Genomic DNA, 15,603 nt, shown 5'->3' on the forward strand with positions numbered 1-15,603 from the left:
TTGAGAAGTTCTATAGTTCCCGGTCTCGTTCTAAGAGTTGCTTTGGGAATCAGCGGTGAGTAGCGTAGAAATTTATTGATACATCGCTGCGTGAATAATCTACAGTAGTGAAGACAGTTAGGTATAAAATCTTTATATGCTTAACGATTTTAGTGCATCTGCTATGTCATTTCTCCTTAGAGAAATCTTGTACTAATATTTGTGAACATACGTCAAAACTAGTCGTGCAATTGGAAAGCAACCCTTACTATCGTTGTAACGTAAAAAGCACTAAATTTTTCTAGTTAGACAGTTGCTCATTCTGCTGCTAGAAAGAAAACCACCAGTCGGTGAAATTTCCTTTCCACTACATCATGGCGGTGAGTGCATGTCTGTAGCCGTAGCAAACTTTTCTTGAATCGTTCAAAATCCCAGGAATCCTTGGAATAAGCTGAATCTTCTATGGTTATCTGAAAAAATGGAAATACCAGCTTAAATTTGCCATTAATAATTTTTAATTTTAACGTCAGTATACATATAATTTTTGACATGACAGGAGGGTCAGTGTACACGCTTGTTTTCGAAACGCTCTGTGAGAGCAATATAACCTATTTGTTATCGCGCGCGTTTCAAGATAGAGTTATTGAATGTTTTAATTTATTATTAAATGTAATAATAATGCCATTTTATAGGACGCAAAGAGCGAAAAGAAAGCCCCCGTCAAGAAGGTCAGGAAGGAGCCTAAAGATGCCTCTAAAAATGTTATGCGGGAAGTCCGTATTCGTAAACTCTGCCTCAACATTTGTGTTGGAGAGTCAGGTGATAGGCTCACTCGTGCTGCTAAGGTAAGAGAAAAACATTGAATAAATTGTTCATAGAAAGATGTAAACATTATGGATATGCTTCATTAAATATATTGCGTAAATAACAAAATTATTATTTCTTTACAGGTGTTGGAACAATTGACTGGACAGCAGCCAGTGTTCTCAAAGGCTCGTTACACTGTGCGTTCTTTTGGAATCCGTCGTAATGAAAAGATCGCCGTTCATTGCACTGTACGTGGTGCCAAAGCTGAGGAAATTCTGGAGCGTGGCTTGAAGGTAACAATATGCTCATGGTATATTTATGTATATAGTTTTCATTCTACTGAATATTCAATATAATTTTTGAAACTCCTATTTCAGGTGCGTGAATACGAATTGCGCAAAGAGAACTTCTCAGGCACTGGAAACTTCGGTTTTGGTATCCAGGAACACATTGATTTAGGTATCAAATACGATCCTAGCATTGGTATCTATGGGTTGGACTTCTATGTAGTACTTGGTCGTCCAGGTAAGTTAGAGTGAGGAAATAAATCACTTTTCAAACTAAATCATGGCCCATTTGGTCTCAAATGTAAATAGTTATGCACATCTTCTGGTATTGTAAATGCTACTGACTTAAGTAATGTTTACTTTTTATAATTACATGTGCTAGATTAAATGCTTCTTATTTGCAACCCATGCCCACTAAATTTACTGGGTGTGTTACTTAATGGGAGTTACAATGTTTTATTTAATAATCTGCATTATCCATGAAAACCTGTAATTGCCTCTATTGTATTTTTATCTACTGACTTTTCTGTTCAGGTTTTAACGTAGCACATAGGAGAAGGAAGACAGGTAAGGTTGGCTTCCAGCACAGGCTTACCAAAGAAGATGCCATGAAGTGGTTCCAACAGAAGTACGATGGTATCATCTTGGCTGGCAAGAAGTAAGATACACAACAACCTGTATATTACTTTTGACATATATAAATAAAAAGACCAAAAAAATCACAAATTCTGCATTTTACAATTATTCACTCATGCATATTAACCTCTACTTTATCCATCTAATGAATTGTAGATTTAACCGATATCACATGCATGAATATGCAATAAAATATCACATAGTAATTCCACGTGAAATATATAATACTGTTTATTGAATAATGAAATAATTTACATCAGTTATACCACTAATAATAAATCATCGAAGCCTCTATAAAGAATCGACTTCGAAATATATTGGCAATGAAATAGTGAACAAGTCAAGAACACTTTCTCAAGGTGAAATTTGTTTAAAAGCATAATTGCATCACTTAAACTGGGTGCAACCCCTACGTACTAGGCCTCTTATAACATTATGTGTATAACATTACAATCAAGTAAAAATAGGAAGAAGCTATCAGCCTCATTTATAAAGTTACTCAGGAATTCGCAATCCCCTACTCTCTCTACAGTGCCTGTCTTGAATAGGATGAACCCCATGAAAAAACCCCACATTTAATTACTGGACCCAAATCAAGTGAAGCAATCAAAAACAAATTTCCTGTCACTGTGCACTTACACATCATTTTACAGTCTTGGCACTCTTCATGTTTATCAAACACAGACGAAAAATACCTCGTTGCAGAAATATATGATTTTCAATACAAAATTTAAGAGACAGGTAAGAACATAGAGGATACATACGATCTCTTTGGCTTATACATATAACTACAGGGGAAACCAAAAAAAAAAGTAACAACTCACAGCATCATCCAGGATTGCTATTCCTTTGACAAAATGTTCGCAAATATCTAATATGTGACATGCAGATTTAAAAGGCAAGATTATTTCCGTCAGTCTCCTTAGTGTTATGTCTATCCTAGAATCTGGACGCCAACTTTTTTCTTTCAATCCTTAATCAGACTGGTATAGTTATTATACGCACTTTTTCGCAATATATAAATAAATCTGTATCTTTCTAAATTTTCTGGGATTCACGCTAATACACTTTTTGTTGTATATTGATATATCGTATATAGATGTATATACACTCGACGAAGGACGGCAATGAATCAAGCGGTACAATTGTATACATCCTTGTTTACTTCTTGGCAAACACTTAGCGTTTCAGTATACTAGAAAAAGAATACTTAGCGAATAAGACGTATTGACCGTATCACCTGTAAATTATGAATCGCGCAGTATGAAGAATCGATACAGTTAATACGATAAAAGAAGAGAGAAACCAGCGCGACTCCATTTGCCAATCTTAAATATAAATCGTCGAATCCCGGAAACGTATCTAGTATACGTATTACAAGCTAGTATTATATTGATAATGTGAATTAAATTGCCAGCTAGCCAGTAGCAGCATCAGATAAAATTTATTGTGTCCGATGATCAGTTTATACCAGGCATTCAAAACTTCATAAATTTCAGTACAGGACTAACCATGAGCCATTTTTGTGATTCATAATTGTCGATATAGTATATGTCCTGATAGAAACACATGTTTTCATGAAAGCCAATAAATCTGGTTGTAGTCAAGTAAATATTAGGAAATGGCCTACATGTTTGAAACCGAAATTGGATCAATCAAATGAAGATGTAAATATCAATAAACTGAGCATCGTACAGATTTGTTCAACAACGACACGTATATATTCCTATCAAGGCATAAAGTTTCGCAATATAATATATAGAAATATATGCAATGTATCATGTATGATAGGATAAATTACTTTCTAGCTGATCGATAGATCCTGTCAATATTGAGCTTTTCGGCGTCACTAAAGCCCAGAATGCTCTCGATGGCGTTAAGATGACCGTGATGATTTTCTTTGTCAGTAAGGAAGTAGTAGACCGCAGATTTAAGGAACTGTAACGTAATTTCCGGATCGAGGGCTCCCTGGCTGCTTCGCGATTCCACGATGCGCCGATACATTGCCTGTGGATTAGGATTGATAAGAATATTTTTTGTTCTCTCAATATAGAAACGAGATTGTCTCTCTTTGATATACTTCCTGTTAATGATATCCTGGTACAAGAAGTGCTTAAATGATAATTCTAAATATTACTCTTTATACAAATTTTAAATGCAATATACATATAGCCATAAGCGTGAGTTTCACAACATATTTTAAAAATCAATCATCGATCAATACATACAGGGATTCTGATCGATTTTAGAAGTGCCTAAAGGAAATTTTTAGCGTCTAATTTCTGGCATTCATGCATTCGAAAGCGTGCAGGGACTTACGAATTAAATAGACAAGAGGCTGTTTCTTCCAAGTGCTCCGGATAATACTGCCCATCATCTATGACGATGTGTGATAAATATTCTGTCTTTCTTTTCTTTTTACTTTTTGTGCAAAAGTCGGCATGCAATCTGTTGCAACGAAGCTCGCTCAAAACACGTATATACACAAGATTTGCTCAAAAAAATTTGCATACTAAATACTTTACACACTGTGACTAAGGACTCTGCTAAGTTGAGCCTGCATTAGTGAAACGTAATAATGTAAAATATTGAAAAGGTAAAAAACATAATTTCTGGTCAGTCAGAGTGTCCATGGTCCTTGCCGTAAGAGCAACTAAATTACAATCAAATAATACAGTAAGAATGTAAAACGATTGTATCTCTAAACGTATAGATACACAGAGTGCACTGCAGAATCCAAATATGACTTGGGAAATGAGTTGTTTTGGTAGAAATTTGGAAAGTAAGTGATGCAAGTGCTAAAGGATTCAGTACATCAGGAGTTCAGGAACCAAGGAATATCCGGATGGTGTGGTGCACTCAGGTATATTATATAAATATATACAGTATGATGCAAAATTAAATACAGCAAATTCGCGTGGCAGTTTTGGGTAAGGAATACAGACCTTACGAGTGCCAAGGACCCAGAGAGAAACAGCCTCCTTAGCACTTAATAAACTTTGGCTACAATCGGCTGAAATGTGAGGTTCAGGCGAGTAGCTTGTATCCTGTAATTAAGTTGGCGAGATCTGGCGTATCGTTAATACATAGTGGCACGAGTAATTAATTAACTAATAATTAATTTACGCATTAATAAAACATAACAATGAGAATGTGAGAGAAGCGTAGACAGTAGGTGAAGTTGTTACACGATACGTATTGTTCGCTCAGTTATTAATGCGTTAAGGCGCTTTGTTCTCTAATATCCCAGAAAATAATTTTCTCCGGTAGAACTCGACTATTATTCCTGAATGAATGTTCATCGTCCAGGTGGGTTCATGAAATTTTCATAAACTATGATAAGGGTGTGCTACCCTTAGCTATCTATTGGCTACTTCATTTATTGACTATGATCCTAGAAATAACTAAATGGAGTATCGAGCGATGGCTTACCTTAACATTCTCTAGTTCAGCCTGCGTAACGGTCAGCTGCTGAAGTAGCTCGGCCACGGAAACCTTCGAGGGTGCCTGATGAGCCTGTTCCAATATCTGAAATCAGTAGGTATTATTAGTTTAGTACTAATCATCTAGGCCATAGCCAGAGAACATGCGGTACCTGATCAGCATGCTCTATGCGTGCCGCCTCCTGTCCTTTGGCATACATTTTCAGGTACATTGTCTTATTTCTTTCCTCCTGCTCATCCAACATTTTCTTCTGCTCTGATATCTCAGTCTTCAAAGACTCGACCTCGGACTCGAGTTCTCTGGTGCGTGCCTCGGCCGCATCCATGGCCGGACGTACCTCGCAGTAACGGTTATTTACTTCAGCAAATTGCGTCAGTAAACTCTCTACCTTGTCGTTGTGTTTTTCCTTTAACTCTTGTATTTCATCTATGTGCCTTCTGTGCATCTCCTCGATTCTACTCTCGTATAATGCAACCAGTCTACGTCTCTCTTCATCGTGCTCCACTGCAGCTCTGCTCGTGGAGAAGGTGCTCGTCGTGGTACTCTGACCATTGCTCGTGCTTCCAGGTAGACATACAGATTCTTTAGAGTGAATGGAACCGTCTTCAAAGTGTCCTGAATCAGCCAAAGATGATGGAAGATCCGATGATACGTTTTTATCTGGGGTTTCAGGATTTGCACTAGCCTCGAAGGCACCTTCGTCCGGTAGATCCTTACAGGGTGACTCTGGTGATAAGGCGTTGTTCTCGCGAACAGTGAGAGCATCGCTACTATCGGTTCTCTCGTCGGGACTGTTTAAGGACGCTTTATAAAGACGTAACTCCACCACTTCCTTGGTTAGACGGAATATTTCTTTGTCCTTCTCCTCTATTTCCCTTCTTGCATCTTTCAGCAGAGCCTACGCCATCATCAGGTTAATGTAATGTAGGAAAATGCATAAAAAAGATTCGCAAACATTGGAACAACACACGTAACAGAAGTTTTACTTACTTGAAATTTCCTGACTTGCCTGGCTGCCCGCTGGGTAGGTGTCAGATACTGATCGCCATCCCCGTTATAATTTGCACAGTGCACCACGTACTTTCGAGATCTTCCCGACCAAGTTGTACCGTTCAGGGCAAAATGTGCGTGATCGCAAGCACTGGCTGTGCTGCACGCACTGCCGTAGCTTTTCACGCTTTCCGCATCGCTGTCGTCGGCCCCGGTTCCAGAGGCCGTGTTTCCAAGCCGCGGCCTGGCCGGGGTCAGTGAGAGACTCTGAAAGCACAAGAAAAAACATATATATATTACACCGTCTATTTACTACCAGTTGCACGGATTATGCTGTCAGGTTGAATCCTTCAATTTTGGACTCCTTGTACCCTTCTTATACACTGGATCTCTGGATCGCTAATTGCCTCCCAAGAAAAATTGACTTACTGAAAAACATCTTCGTGGGCTGACATTCAATGAATCCATAATTAGCAAATTCACCAACGTTATCGTCAGCGCGACTCGGCAAGGTCGAAATTATTTCCATGAAGACAAGAGAATCCTCTCGGAAAAGACTTGGACGAAGAAATAATAAATAATTCACAGCTGCCTAAAGCTCAGTACTCTACCCAAGTAGAGTTCGCGTGAATAACTGACAGCACCGGGGATAAGAAGAGCCTCGGCGAGCTTCACCGTGTCAGATGTGCGCCGACGCGCATTGCAAAGGTCAGGGAGCTACCCTTACCATTGGCAATGTGATGAGCCGAGGTGGACTCAGTAGCTTCAAAACTAGAGCGCAACTCGTTGCTCGCATTGGACTCTTAGATTTAATTAACTTGACTTGGAAGCGATTCGCCGTACAGTTATACCCTTGTGATAGTTTATCAAATAAACTTGACAGGAACAAGTGAGTCCCGATGTTACCAATTCCATGAAAGAAGTCTGTACCGGGATAACGAGTGCAGTGATCCTGAAATATCAATCTGGTTTTCCTGGTATTACCCTGAAGTTATCCAAGCTTGAAAAACTCTTAGACAAAAAGAAACAATGCAAATATAAAATTTGTCCAATATACCTCAATATAATTAACACAGATACGCTGGTACCAAGATTAAGAAAACAAATCCATCCTTGAACGTTAAAAATTAAGTTAGACTTACAAATGAACGATGACGCGGTGACTCGCTTCCATTTTCCGTGATGACGGGAAAGTGATCCAGCTGATTGAACTGCTGGTGTAGGTGATGATGGCTGTGCTGATTGTGATGGTGATGGTGTCTAGCTGAACTGGCTGCAGTGGGTCGTAGATACGAAATTTCTTCTCCACTCATGCGCATGCTGGTGGAACGTCGCAGAGGGGTCGGAGATGGTCTGGGAATGCGCGAGTCCCCAGCTGAGGTGGTATAACTTTGTTTCCCAAGTGTCGAACCAGGTGTGCCTCCAGTCATTGAAGAATTGATAGGTGGGTTTCTGCCGGTGGATTTAGGGGTTGAAGTGACAGGTGCTGGGGTCAGGGTTCGACCAGGTTGTGGAGACTGTGCTGACAACGAGTGTAGGGATCTCTCGCTCCCGTAAAGAGCCATTCTATTCGTCCAGCTCATGCTACCTGTGGATTTACAGTTATTTTTAAATTAGTACTGGCACCTCTTGAAAATAATAAAAAATAATTTCAATGATACTTTAGTCTTATATCTTATTCCATTGTGGACCATTGGTTCCTGACTCTAGAGGTGTTCTAGCGTAAAACGCAAGGATGCAGTGAAAACGCACAGTCACCCGACCGAAAGTATCTCGGTACTAGAAGTGAAACGGTATAACGTTCAATAGAATACGGACATTTTCTCCTGGCAATGCTAATCGAAAATCTTTATGGAAGTTGTTTATCAGAAGTTCAAGACACATGGTATTGCAATTGACATTTAAGAGATATTGCGTAACACAGACAGAAAGTGATATGCCACAGGAAGTTCATACAGATTGTTATAACTATCAAAATTGCGAAATCGAGTGTATCTATAACAGAACGGTCAACGACGATTTAAAGAAATAACCATTTGAAATATTAAAAGCGATACGCGGCCATAAAACAAAATTGTGCAGAGGCGTCAGCATTGTTTCAAATCAAATAAGAATCTATCGTAGAGCGATAACATGAGTCTGCTTTATTAAAACGAGTCAAGTTCCTACCGTTATAAGAAAAAAATGGCTTCCCGAATGAATAAATAATTTATCCAACGCTAGCGAACTTTATACTTCGCTGCACTAATAATACGTACGCTAGTATTTATCAGCTACACTTGTAGTGGAGTTCGGATATAAACGCGCACTTCGTGTGAATTTATGTATATGAATTTCATTATTCACGACTAGAAAAAGTTTCCTAAGTATCAGTATCCTTGTAAACTTATCTTGTACGCATAAAAATCTTCTTCTAACATGTTACAATTTATCGGATTATTGTTTAAATCCGTGCTGGAAGTATGTAGTGGATAGGGTCGAGGACATATTGATTATTTGGGGGGTAACGTTAGACACTCAACCTAGGTCAGTCATCCCTCTGCATCGTTATATATATATATATATATATATATATATATATATATATATATATGAAATTCGACCCTTTCAGACCCATCCGTTTATGCGTACCTCCATTAACAGGATTTATACGATTTCAGGTAATCCGCCTTTTCCCAAATCAGAAAACAGTTACTCTTTGGAAAAAAAAAAACAATATGGTCTCACTGCATTTAAAAAATAATCAAGAAAATATTTTTTTTTTTTCCTACACACTGCATATGGTTACAACCATTTTTTGCTGACAATAAGGAACAGGCAGAACGTCTCACGTAATTCTTCTGATGACAAAAGTTTTTACCAACCAGGTACACTTTTTATAATGTGTATGCATTTCACTACGGACGAAAGTAATTTTGGTTGTGTGATAAAAACTTAATATGTACGGCTGTGTGATTATCAAAGACATATATATATATATATAGGATTCTAAATGTGTTCAAATATATTGTGATTATATAGAATATCGATCATACTACGAAAATAGATAGTCTTTTAAAACAGTTTAAAACTCATGAGCCAGTGGGCAGTAAGAATAAACAGTGAAAGTCAAAATGATTATGGAGGTCGTACGTTTATGTAATATAAAGCGATATCTCTTAGGAACACAATATGATTAGGATCATAGAGTGCTCTTAGAAACATATGGTTATTATTTGATGACGATTTCAAAGAAATTAATATCTCTGGCAAGGTAGTTAATAAAACGTAATGTAGTTGGGACATAACGATACGAAGAGCATTTAGTACTATCGGTTTTCGGTAATCGATCATAGCCCGTCCGTTCTAGGTATGTATTTCAGGAAGGCTGCGGCACAATGCAGTTACCTCAAAAGAAAAAATAATAATTTTCACACTTTCCAAGAGAACGTATGCACCTCGTTATTCATTATAACCTCCACGTTCTAAATATCTTGTTAATGTACCAGAGTGTAATGATTTCTAACACCGGCAGGTATACATTATTATCTAATCATCAGCCTCAAAAGCTTGTAGAAATAATTTAACTCAGGTATGCACTTGTTAACGGTAGTAGAATATTATAAGGTTAACTTGGTAGCTATAAAATAGTGAAGTAGGGTTTATGATGCATTGTATTAATGACTATAAATTGACTAGCGATCGCGACGAATCGAGTCCTCGTAGTATTGGAAATAGCAATATTTACGAGGTCGAAATATTATTTAAGGGAATTTGTATTATATTTATGTGCATTGATAGAAACCTATGCGATATAATCACGTATCAATCTAGATAATTTAGATCGTTAATGACTATTCTCGTGGCAAGTGTTGATTGATTTCATAGTTAATTCCGATAAATCTTGGAAATTACACTGTCTTACAGAATATTCGTTTTGTACTTTGTAAATTGTACCTTACATCTGTCAGAGATTGTTTAAGGTGTTCTAATTTTGTCGACATACGTTATTGACGTATATGACAGTCGACGAGACATTTCAGACTGTAAATAGAACCTTTCACAAAGTACCACTGAGGTTTAGTGTTACCAAAAAAATTGTCGAATCTACACTGTTTCTTAGGCTACCAAAGAAAGTAATGTGACGGCTTTATGAGGGAAAAATTTTACCTTCTACGGCATATGGACGAGTAGAGCACTAGACGATGTTGTTTTTAAGAACTTACACGGACACATAAACGCTTAAACCTCCAAATGCATTGGATCAACGTCGACTGAATGGTTGGCGACGAAACCGTCTGGAAGTTGAGGAAAAGCGTGGAATTAGAAAATCACGAGAGATGCCGTAACGTGCCGCTTACTGCTCAACTTACCATGTGGTAATTATAATAAGTGGCGAGCCCTGGTGGCCGTTTTTGTTATTGACTCACTCGATTAAGCAGAACTGACTAAATTATCTAAGGAGTTTCCTGATAATTGTTCTCTTGAAATCATTAATAAATATATATAAGAAACTTTGTGTAATATTGGCACACTTTATTTATTAGTATAAAGGATTAATTATGAATATCTTTGACATTTGTTTTTTTTTAAGAGTTATCAGACAGTTCGTTGACAAACTCTAAAAGACTCTGACGCTTACTTCGAACAGTATTTTTGACTGTGTCAAAATTGCATTTATCAATTTTTTTATTATCTTTAATATGATAGGATAGAATGTCTGTGAAGCAGAGTACAAATAAACCACAGTCATATCCATTATCTTGTTGAGGGCAGTTTACTTCCGTGAAACTACCTAGGCCTTTGCCCAACAGATAGTCCATGATTTTTCTAGAAAATTCCTTGGCTATGTCTCTATTGATTCCTTTTGAGGAATCAAAGTGGAAGCATATTTTTTCTGGACGTGAAAATACTAATAAGCTCCAGTGAGAACCACCAGCGTTGACTCTACTATCACAGTTATTCAAAGGAAAGAATACAAATGCACTACTCGATACATTTATAGGCTCCAAAAAAATATCATATTCTGAGATGTCAGATAATTTCAATAACTGTGTCATCTCAGGACTAATAAACAGACTTTTATTTGTATCAGCATCCTGAAACTTTCTATTCAGATATTCAAAGTAGAATCCCACAAGAGCATCGTTAAGCCAACAAGGACCTTTCAGTAAATTAACATCAGCACGACGTAGGAGACAGTCGTAATAACTCAAAACAACATCATTTAGCTTTTTATCGTTTCTGGACATGTTAAAATCCACTCCAAGAGTGTAATCCTGGAACAGAGCAGTTCCTGTTTCTGGCTAAAAACAAAAAAATCATTAATTAATAAGTAAATATTACATTATCATTAGTATTACTCACCAATATCTATCCACTACATCCCAAAAGTTCCTCAGCAATGTAATTATCTGCGACCCCAAAAAATTTCACTAAAAAGTCATAAATTCACTCCCTGGAGAGGTTATATCATGGAGAGTGAAGGGTTAGATCTTCTGTTGTTCTGGCGCGTCATTTGAAAACACGTCCTTCATAACATACTAAGGATGCGAGTAGGTACTTAGTGCTCGACAAAGAAGCTACGTAGAATCACAATCGACGTTAAATGCGTGAATGCGTATAGCATATGTGTATATACAGATCCCTAGACACTCGTTATGTTAGCGAGTAGGTAAGTAGGTTAAGAAGCAACCAACCAGTAATTCTTATTGGTAGGTAAAACGTCTACATCCCATGAGAAGGATGAGAACGTCTTTCTTTCTCTCTGGGATTCGAAACGGGTCCAAGTTCACGGTCGGACCCATCTAAGAAAGTTTTATTTTCGTAGTCGAGGAACAGCATTATATTATACGATGACGATAAGTTTCCGTGTGGCCAGGTTGATTATTATTCAAGTAAACTTATATTCACCTACGAGGTGAAAGTGTTCCTCTTTGGCGTCCGTGAAGAGTTTGGTGTGCGTGGCCCGGATAGTGGAGGAGACTACGAAGAAAGCCACGGGAAGAGCATTTACAAATGCTTCCTTCTGACCGTGTTGATTACTTTGACCAGGGTGGGGATCCACTGACGTTTACTCGATACTTGGTAACCTCCCACCCTGTATATTATAAACACTGTACTACCATTTTCAGGCCAACTTTCGAAGCAGAATGCAAATGTCAATGACGTTACTAAAAGAGAGAGACCATTCATTTCGATTTCGCAACAAATCATTCAGACAAATTTGGATTGCAAAGTATTAGATGATTTTACGTGAATTTCTATTCTAAAGAAACATTTAATAATCACGGATGTTATTGACGTAACTTTTCTTCTCCACGTACACTAGAGATTAACTGAATAATCTCTTATTATATTATAATGACATGATAAATTACTATTCGTAAAAGTACACCTGACGTAATCGAATACGGCGAGCACAATTGTTTCTTCTACTTTATGTAATTGTTACCCTTATTTATTATTCTATTTATCATAATATCCAAGAATACACACATATATTACATCGTCTAAAAAGTATTTCATGTGAAAGGTACCAGATCGTCTGAACAGCCGTCAGAATGTGCGACAATGGAATAATAGAAATAAGTTAGAAAAACCTTTTTGTAAATACGCGAACGTCAGGGGGCCCCGTGACACACATCAATGGCAGCGTACTAACGGTATCCTGAGAGTGACCTACTCTCGGTCGAAGCTCTCTCGCTCTCTCCCTCTGCCACTCTTACACAGAGTCTCTCCTCCCCACTGGCCTAAGTGTATCCACTATTTCACCGACTCGATCGGGGTACACTTTTTCCTTGAACTTCCTTCGATGGCTACCCGGCCGATTATAGGCAGTAATGAAAGCCCCCTTGCTCGCGAAGGTGCTGTCATGTAGACCTGCCTCGTGGACCCAGCAAGCAACCCCCTCGATCACAATCACTACAAGTGACGAGATAGTATTGAGACTTGGTGTACAGATCTTGGATCCTTTATCTACCTGGTGCAAGATAATCAGGAATAATGAAACCTCTAGTCCTAACGATTTTCCTGGTGAGTAGACAGATAGAGAGAGAATATAATAAAAATTCTCTGATTTAGATGAGGGTGATCTGGAACTCTGAAAATTATAGTTTAACTTAAAAAAAAAATGAGATTGTGTATTGTGTATCAGTGATGTAACGAGTGTCTTCATGAACTTACATGAACTATACTCAAATGATTGTACTATAGCATGGTACAGGATACACAGCGTGTCGAAATTGTTCATGATTATTTGCGGTGAGTTCAACTCGTTCAGTGAGAGCATCAAGTTCAAGCGAAACGGTAACGGTATCCTGGAGTCTACGAACGCATAAATTCGTACTATCCTCACAGTTTATCCAACAGTGAGTTCATCTCGAATGGAATGATCTTAAAGTATAGTGTCACTTGTTGTAGGCGATCGCACTCCGACTAGTAAGATCACAAGGAGGCGGTGGTCCCAGCAGTTTTGGATACGATGCGTCATCTGCTTGTAGCAAACCTTACTCCAGGGCAGCCAGGGCACGTTTTCAAAGTTTACCATGTGACTTCCGTCAGCAAAACTGGTGCACCGTTGCTGGTAGCGCCTATCCCTGGTACAAAATAATTTTTTTATTAATGTCACAATAATAATTTACAATTTTTCATAAATTTATATATACTCACATCTTATTGAATACGCGTGAGCACGTTTCCCTCTCTGAGCATCTACTGAATTGTCTGATGATTTTCCAATTGCAGGCATGCGGTGCGCAGATTTGTTCAGGAGAACCAGGGTCTGATGAGACGTATGTACGGAGATGAGAGACACATAAACATCCTTAGGACGGAATTGGAGAAGAACGATATCGAGATTGAGTTCGATGACCGGTACCATCGTTTCTCTGAGGATTCCAGGTGAGGTTCACCTTACTGACCTTAGGTTGGCGATAGCCATTTGTTACCAAGATATATAGTCATATACGTCTACGTTACAACTGCAGGCAGTTCCAATACGAGGATGAGTATGAATTCGAGGATGAGGAACGGGAGTTATTTGAGAACAACGAGGAAGCCGAAGGACGTGGTTTTACTAGTAGAGCTTTCGAAGATGTCGGCTCAAGGAGGTTTAGTAAATTTCCAAAATTGGGTGAATACACTAGACCGCACTTTCGACCAACTGGAAATCCAACCACAACCACTACTACCAGCAGCACCAGTGGGACAACTGGAAAAACTACTGATACCAGCCCAGAGAAGATCACCACGAAATTGACTCTCATCGAGACAGTTAAAAATTTGTCCCCTGAGGATAAGAAAAAAAATGCTACTGATAACGTGACTACCACACCAACTGTCACACTATCGCAAATAGCAAATATACAAAATTTGAGTATAAATGAAATACCTGGTCAATTGGACAGGGTGGATATCAACGTGGAGAACTTGACCGAACTGCCTATCCTGGAAGACTCCACTGTGGACGAGGACACCACAGTAGAATCCGGAGTGACTGTAGCACCAGCTACTACAATAATCACAGACCGCATAGACGAGGTTGTCGAAAATGACAATGACCCAGGTAGGAACAGTGCTAAGGAACCAGTGTCTGACCAAGTATTTGCAGCCAGCGAGCAGCAACAATTCAGACCTCGACCAGAGTATAGGCCTACGGAATCAAAACCAGAAGCAAACAGTATGGAGGGTCAACTCTATCAGGACGTAGCAGCAAAAGATCAAGCAGAGCCAGTATTGAAGCTACGGGGAGTGTAAGTGATTTACATGATAAACAATTCATAGTACGCCGTTATACCGCACTAGTAGTAATAATAATAAAATAATAGTTACTGAATCCTCACAGAAATGCGTGTCCCGTGAAAGAGGAAGTGGTTGCGCCATTCTGGGCCAACAACACACGTGGCGAGGTATTAGCATTGCTGAATCTCTATCCATTCGAGCAATACGTCCACTGGGAAAAATGCACGTGAGTATAATAAACGTTTGACGAAATGTTCGCTGTGGAACTTCTATAAATTTCTTATTGAAATCATTTTACTCGTACTTACTTCGCAGCCATGAAAATAAGCAGATGTACTGCAGGGAAGGATGCAGATGCGAGCAGCAATACAGGCTCCACAGACTTCTGGCATACGATCCGAACAACGAGTGTCGCGGTATATTCAGCGATTGGTTCAAGTTTCCAAGTTGCTGCGTCTGTCGCTGTTACGATTTACCAGTAGAATTTCGTGTCACGTCCCGATCGCCACGTATGCAGCGTCAAAGACTGAGAACGAGCACGCGTATGTCGTCCGACGAAAAACGTCACGACGTTTGACCAGCTTCGTGCTCTCCTGGAAGTCCTGGTACTATTCCAGACTACGTATGCTAGGACCGGACATACCTAAAGACTCCAAGAACTCCCGCGACAGGACAAGGATATGGGACGAGGCGTTAATCAAAGTGTCAGTTGAAAATTTTTTTCGTTATTGGATAATTA

The 15,603-nt window shown here is 38.8% G+C and overlaps 4 protein-coding genes and 1 long non-coding RNA gene across 18 annotated transcripts; 2 read left to right on the forward strand and 3 right to left on the reverse strand.

Moving 5' to 3' along the window:
• Nucleotides 1-221: 221 nt before the first annotated feature.
• LOC107269723 (60S ribosomal protein L11) lies at nt 222-1,799 on the forward strand. Its single transcript, XM_015743893.2, has 5 exons — nt 222-359; nt 672-824; nt 930-1,079; nt 1,164-1,311; nt 1,608-1,799. The coding sequence occupies exons 1-5, from the start codon at nt 354-356 to the stop codon at nt 1,733-1,735; spliced, it is 585 nt and encodes a 194-aa protein (XP_015599379.1). The 5' UTR covers nt 222-353; the 3' UTR covers nt 1,736-1,799.
• Nucleotides 1,800-1,915: 116 nt separating this feature from the next.
• Nucleotides 1,916-10,617, reverse strand: LOC107269720 (lateral signaling target protein 2 homolog). 6 transcript variants are annotated; one of them, XM_015743882.2, is made up of 8 exons: nt 10,496-10,617; nt 10,293-10,420; nt 7,286-7,731; nt 6,144-6,410; nt 5,305-6,051; nt 5,142-5,237; nt 4,655-4,756; nt 1,916-3,716 (listed from the first exon to the last, which is right to left on the reverse strand). In XM_015743882.2, exons 3-8 carry the CDS (start codon nt 7,724-7,726, stop codon nt 3,507-3,509), a joined length of 1,863 nt encoding a protein of 620 aa, XP_015599368.1. In that variant the 5' UTR covers nt 7,727-7,731; nt 10,293-10,420; nt 10,496-10,617; the 3' UTR covers nt 1,916-3,506. The 6 variants fall into 6 exon arrangements, with proteins under 6 accessions (XP_015599368.1, XP_024942826.1, XP_024942827.1 ...); XM_025087058.1 differs by lacking the exons at nt 10,293-10,420; nt 10,496-10,617 and adding an exon at nt 7,805-7,829; XM_025087059.1 differs by lacking the exons at nt 4,655-4,756; nt 10,496-10,617 and having other exon boundaries at nt 10,293-10,464.
• A 17-nt stretch (nt 10,618-10,634) lies between these two features.
• On the reverse strand, nt 10,635-12,176 carry LOC107269722 (sentrin-specific protease 8). 8 transcript variants are annotated; one of them, XM_025087066.1, is made up of 4 exons: nt 12,036-12,176; nt 11,822-11,929; nt 11,490-11,557; nt 10,635-11,428 (listed from the first exon to the last, which is right to left on the reverse strand). In XM_025087066.1, exon 4 carries the CDS (start codon nt 11,372-11,374, stop codon nt 10,712-10,714), a length of 663 nt encoding a protein of 220 aa, XP_024942834.1. In that variant the 5' UTR covers nt 11,375-11,428; nt 11,490-11,557; nt 11,822-11,929; nt 12,036-12,176; the 3' UTR covers nt 10,635-10,711. The 8 variants fall into 8 exon arrangements, with proteins under 8 accessions (XP_024942834.1, XP_024942831.1, XP_024942832.1 ...); XM_025087063.1 differs by having other exon boundaries at nt 11,490-11,704; nt 12,036-12,175; XM_025087064.1 differs by having other exon boundaries at nt 11,490-11,704; nt 12,040-12,155.
• Nucleotides 12,008-15,594, forward strand: LOC107269721 (protein spaetzle 4). 2 transcript variants are annotated; one of them, XM_015743886.2, is made up of 7 exons: nt 12,079-12,177; nt 12,257-13,157; nt 13,545-13,723; nt 13,869-14,024; nt 14,111-14,875; nt 14,968-15,090; nt 15,180-15,594. In XM_015743886.2, the coding sequence occupies exons 2-7, from the start codon at nt 13,128-13,130 to the stop codon at nt 15,439-15,441; spliced, it is 1,515 nt and encodes a 504-aa protein (XP_015599372.1). In that variant the 5' UTR covers nt 12,079-12,177; nt 12,257-13,127; the 3' UTR covers nt 15,442-15,594. The 2 variants fall into 2 exon arrangements, with proteins under 2 accessions (XP_024942830.1, XP_015599372.1); XM_025087062.1 differs by lacking the exon at nt 12,257-13,157 and having other exon boundaries at nt 12,008-12,209.
• On the reverse strand, nt 13,091-13,932 carry LOC112494638. Its single transcript, XR_003060272.1, has 3 exons — nt 13,794-13,932; nt 13,308-13,720; nt 13,091-13,224 (listed from the first exon to the last, which is right to left on the reverse strand). It is a non-coding gene; the product is annotated as an uncharacterized LOC112494638 (long non-coding RNA).
• Nucleotides 15,595-15,603: the final 9 nt, after the last annotated feature.

Source organism: Cephus cinctus, unplaced genomic scaffold, assembly GCF_000341935.2.
Source record: "Cephus cinctus unplaced genomic scaffold, Ccin1 Ccin1_scaffold0689, whole genome shotgun sequence".
NCBI classification, from domain to species: Eukaryota; Metazoa; Arthropoda; class Insecta; order Hymenoptera; family Cephidae; genus Cephus; species Cephus cinctus.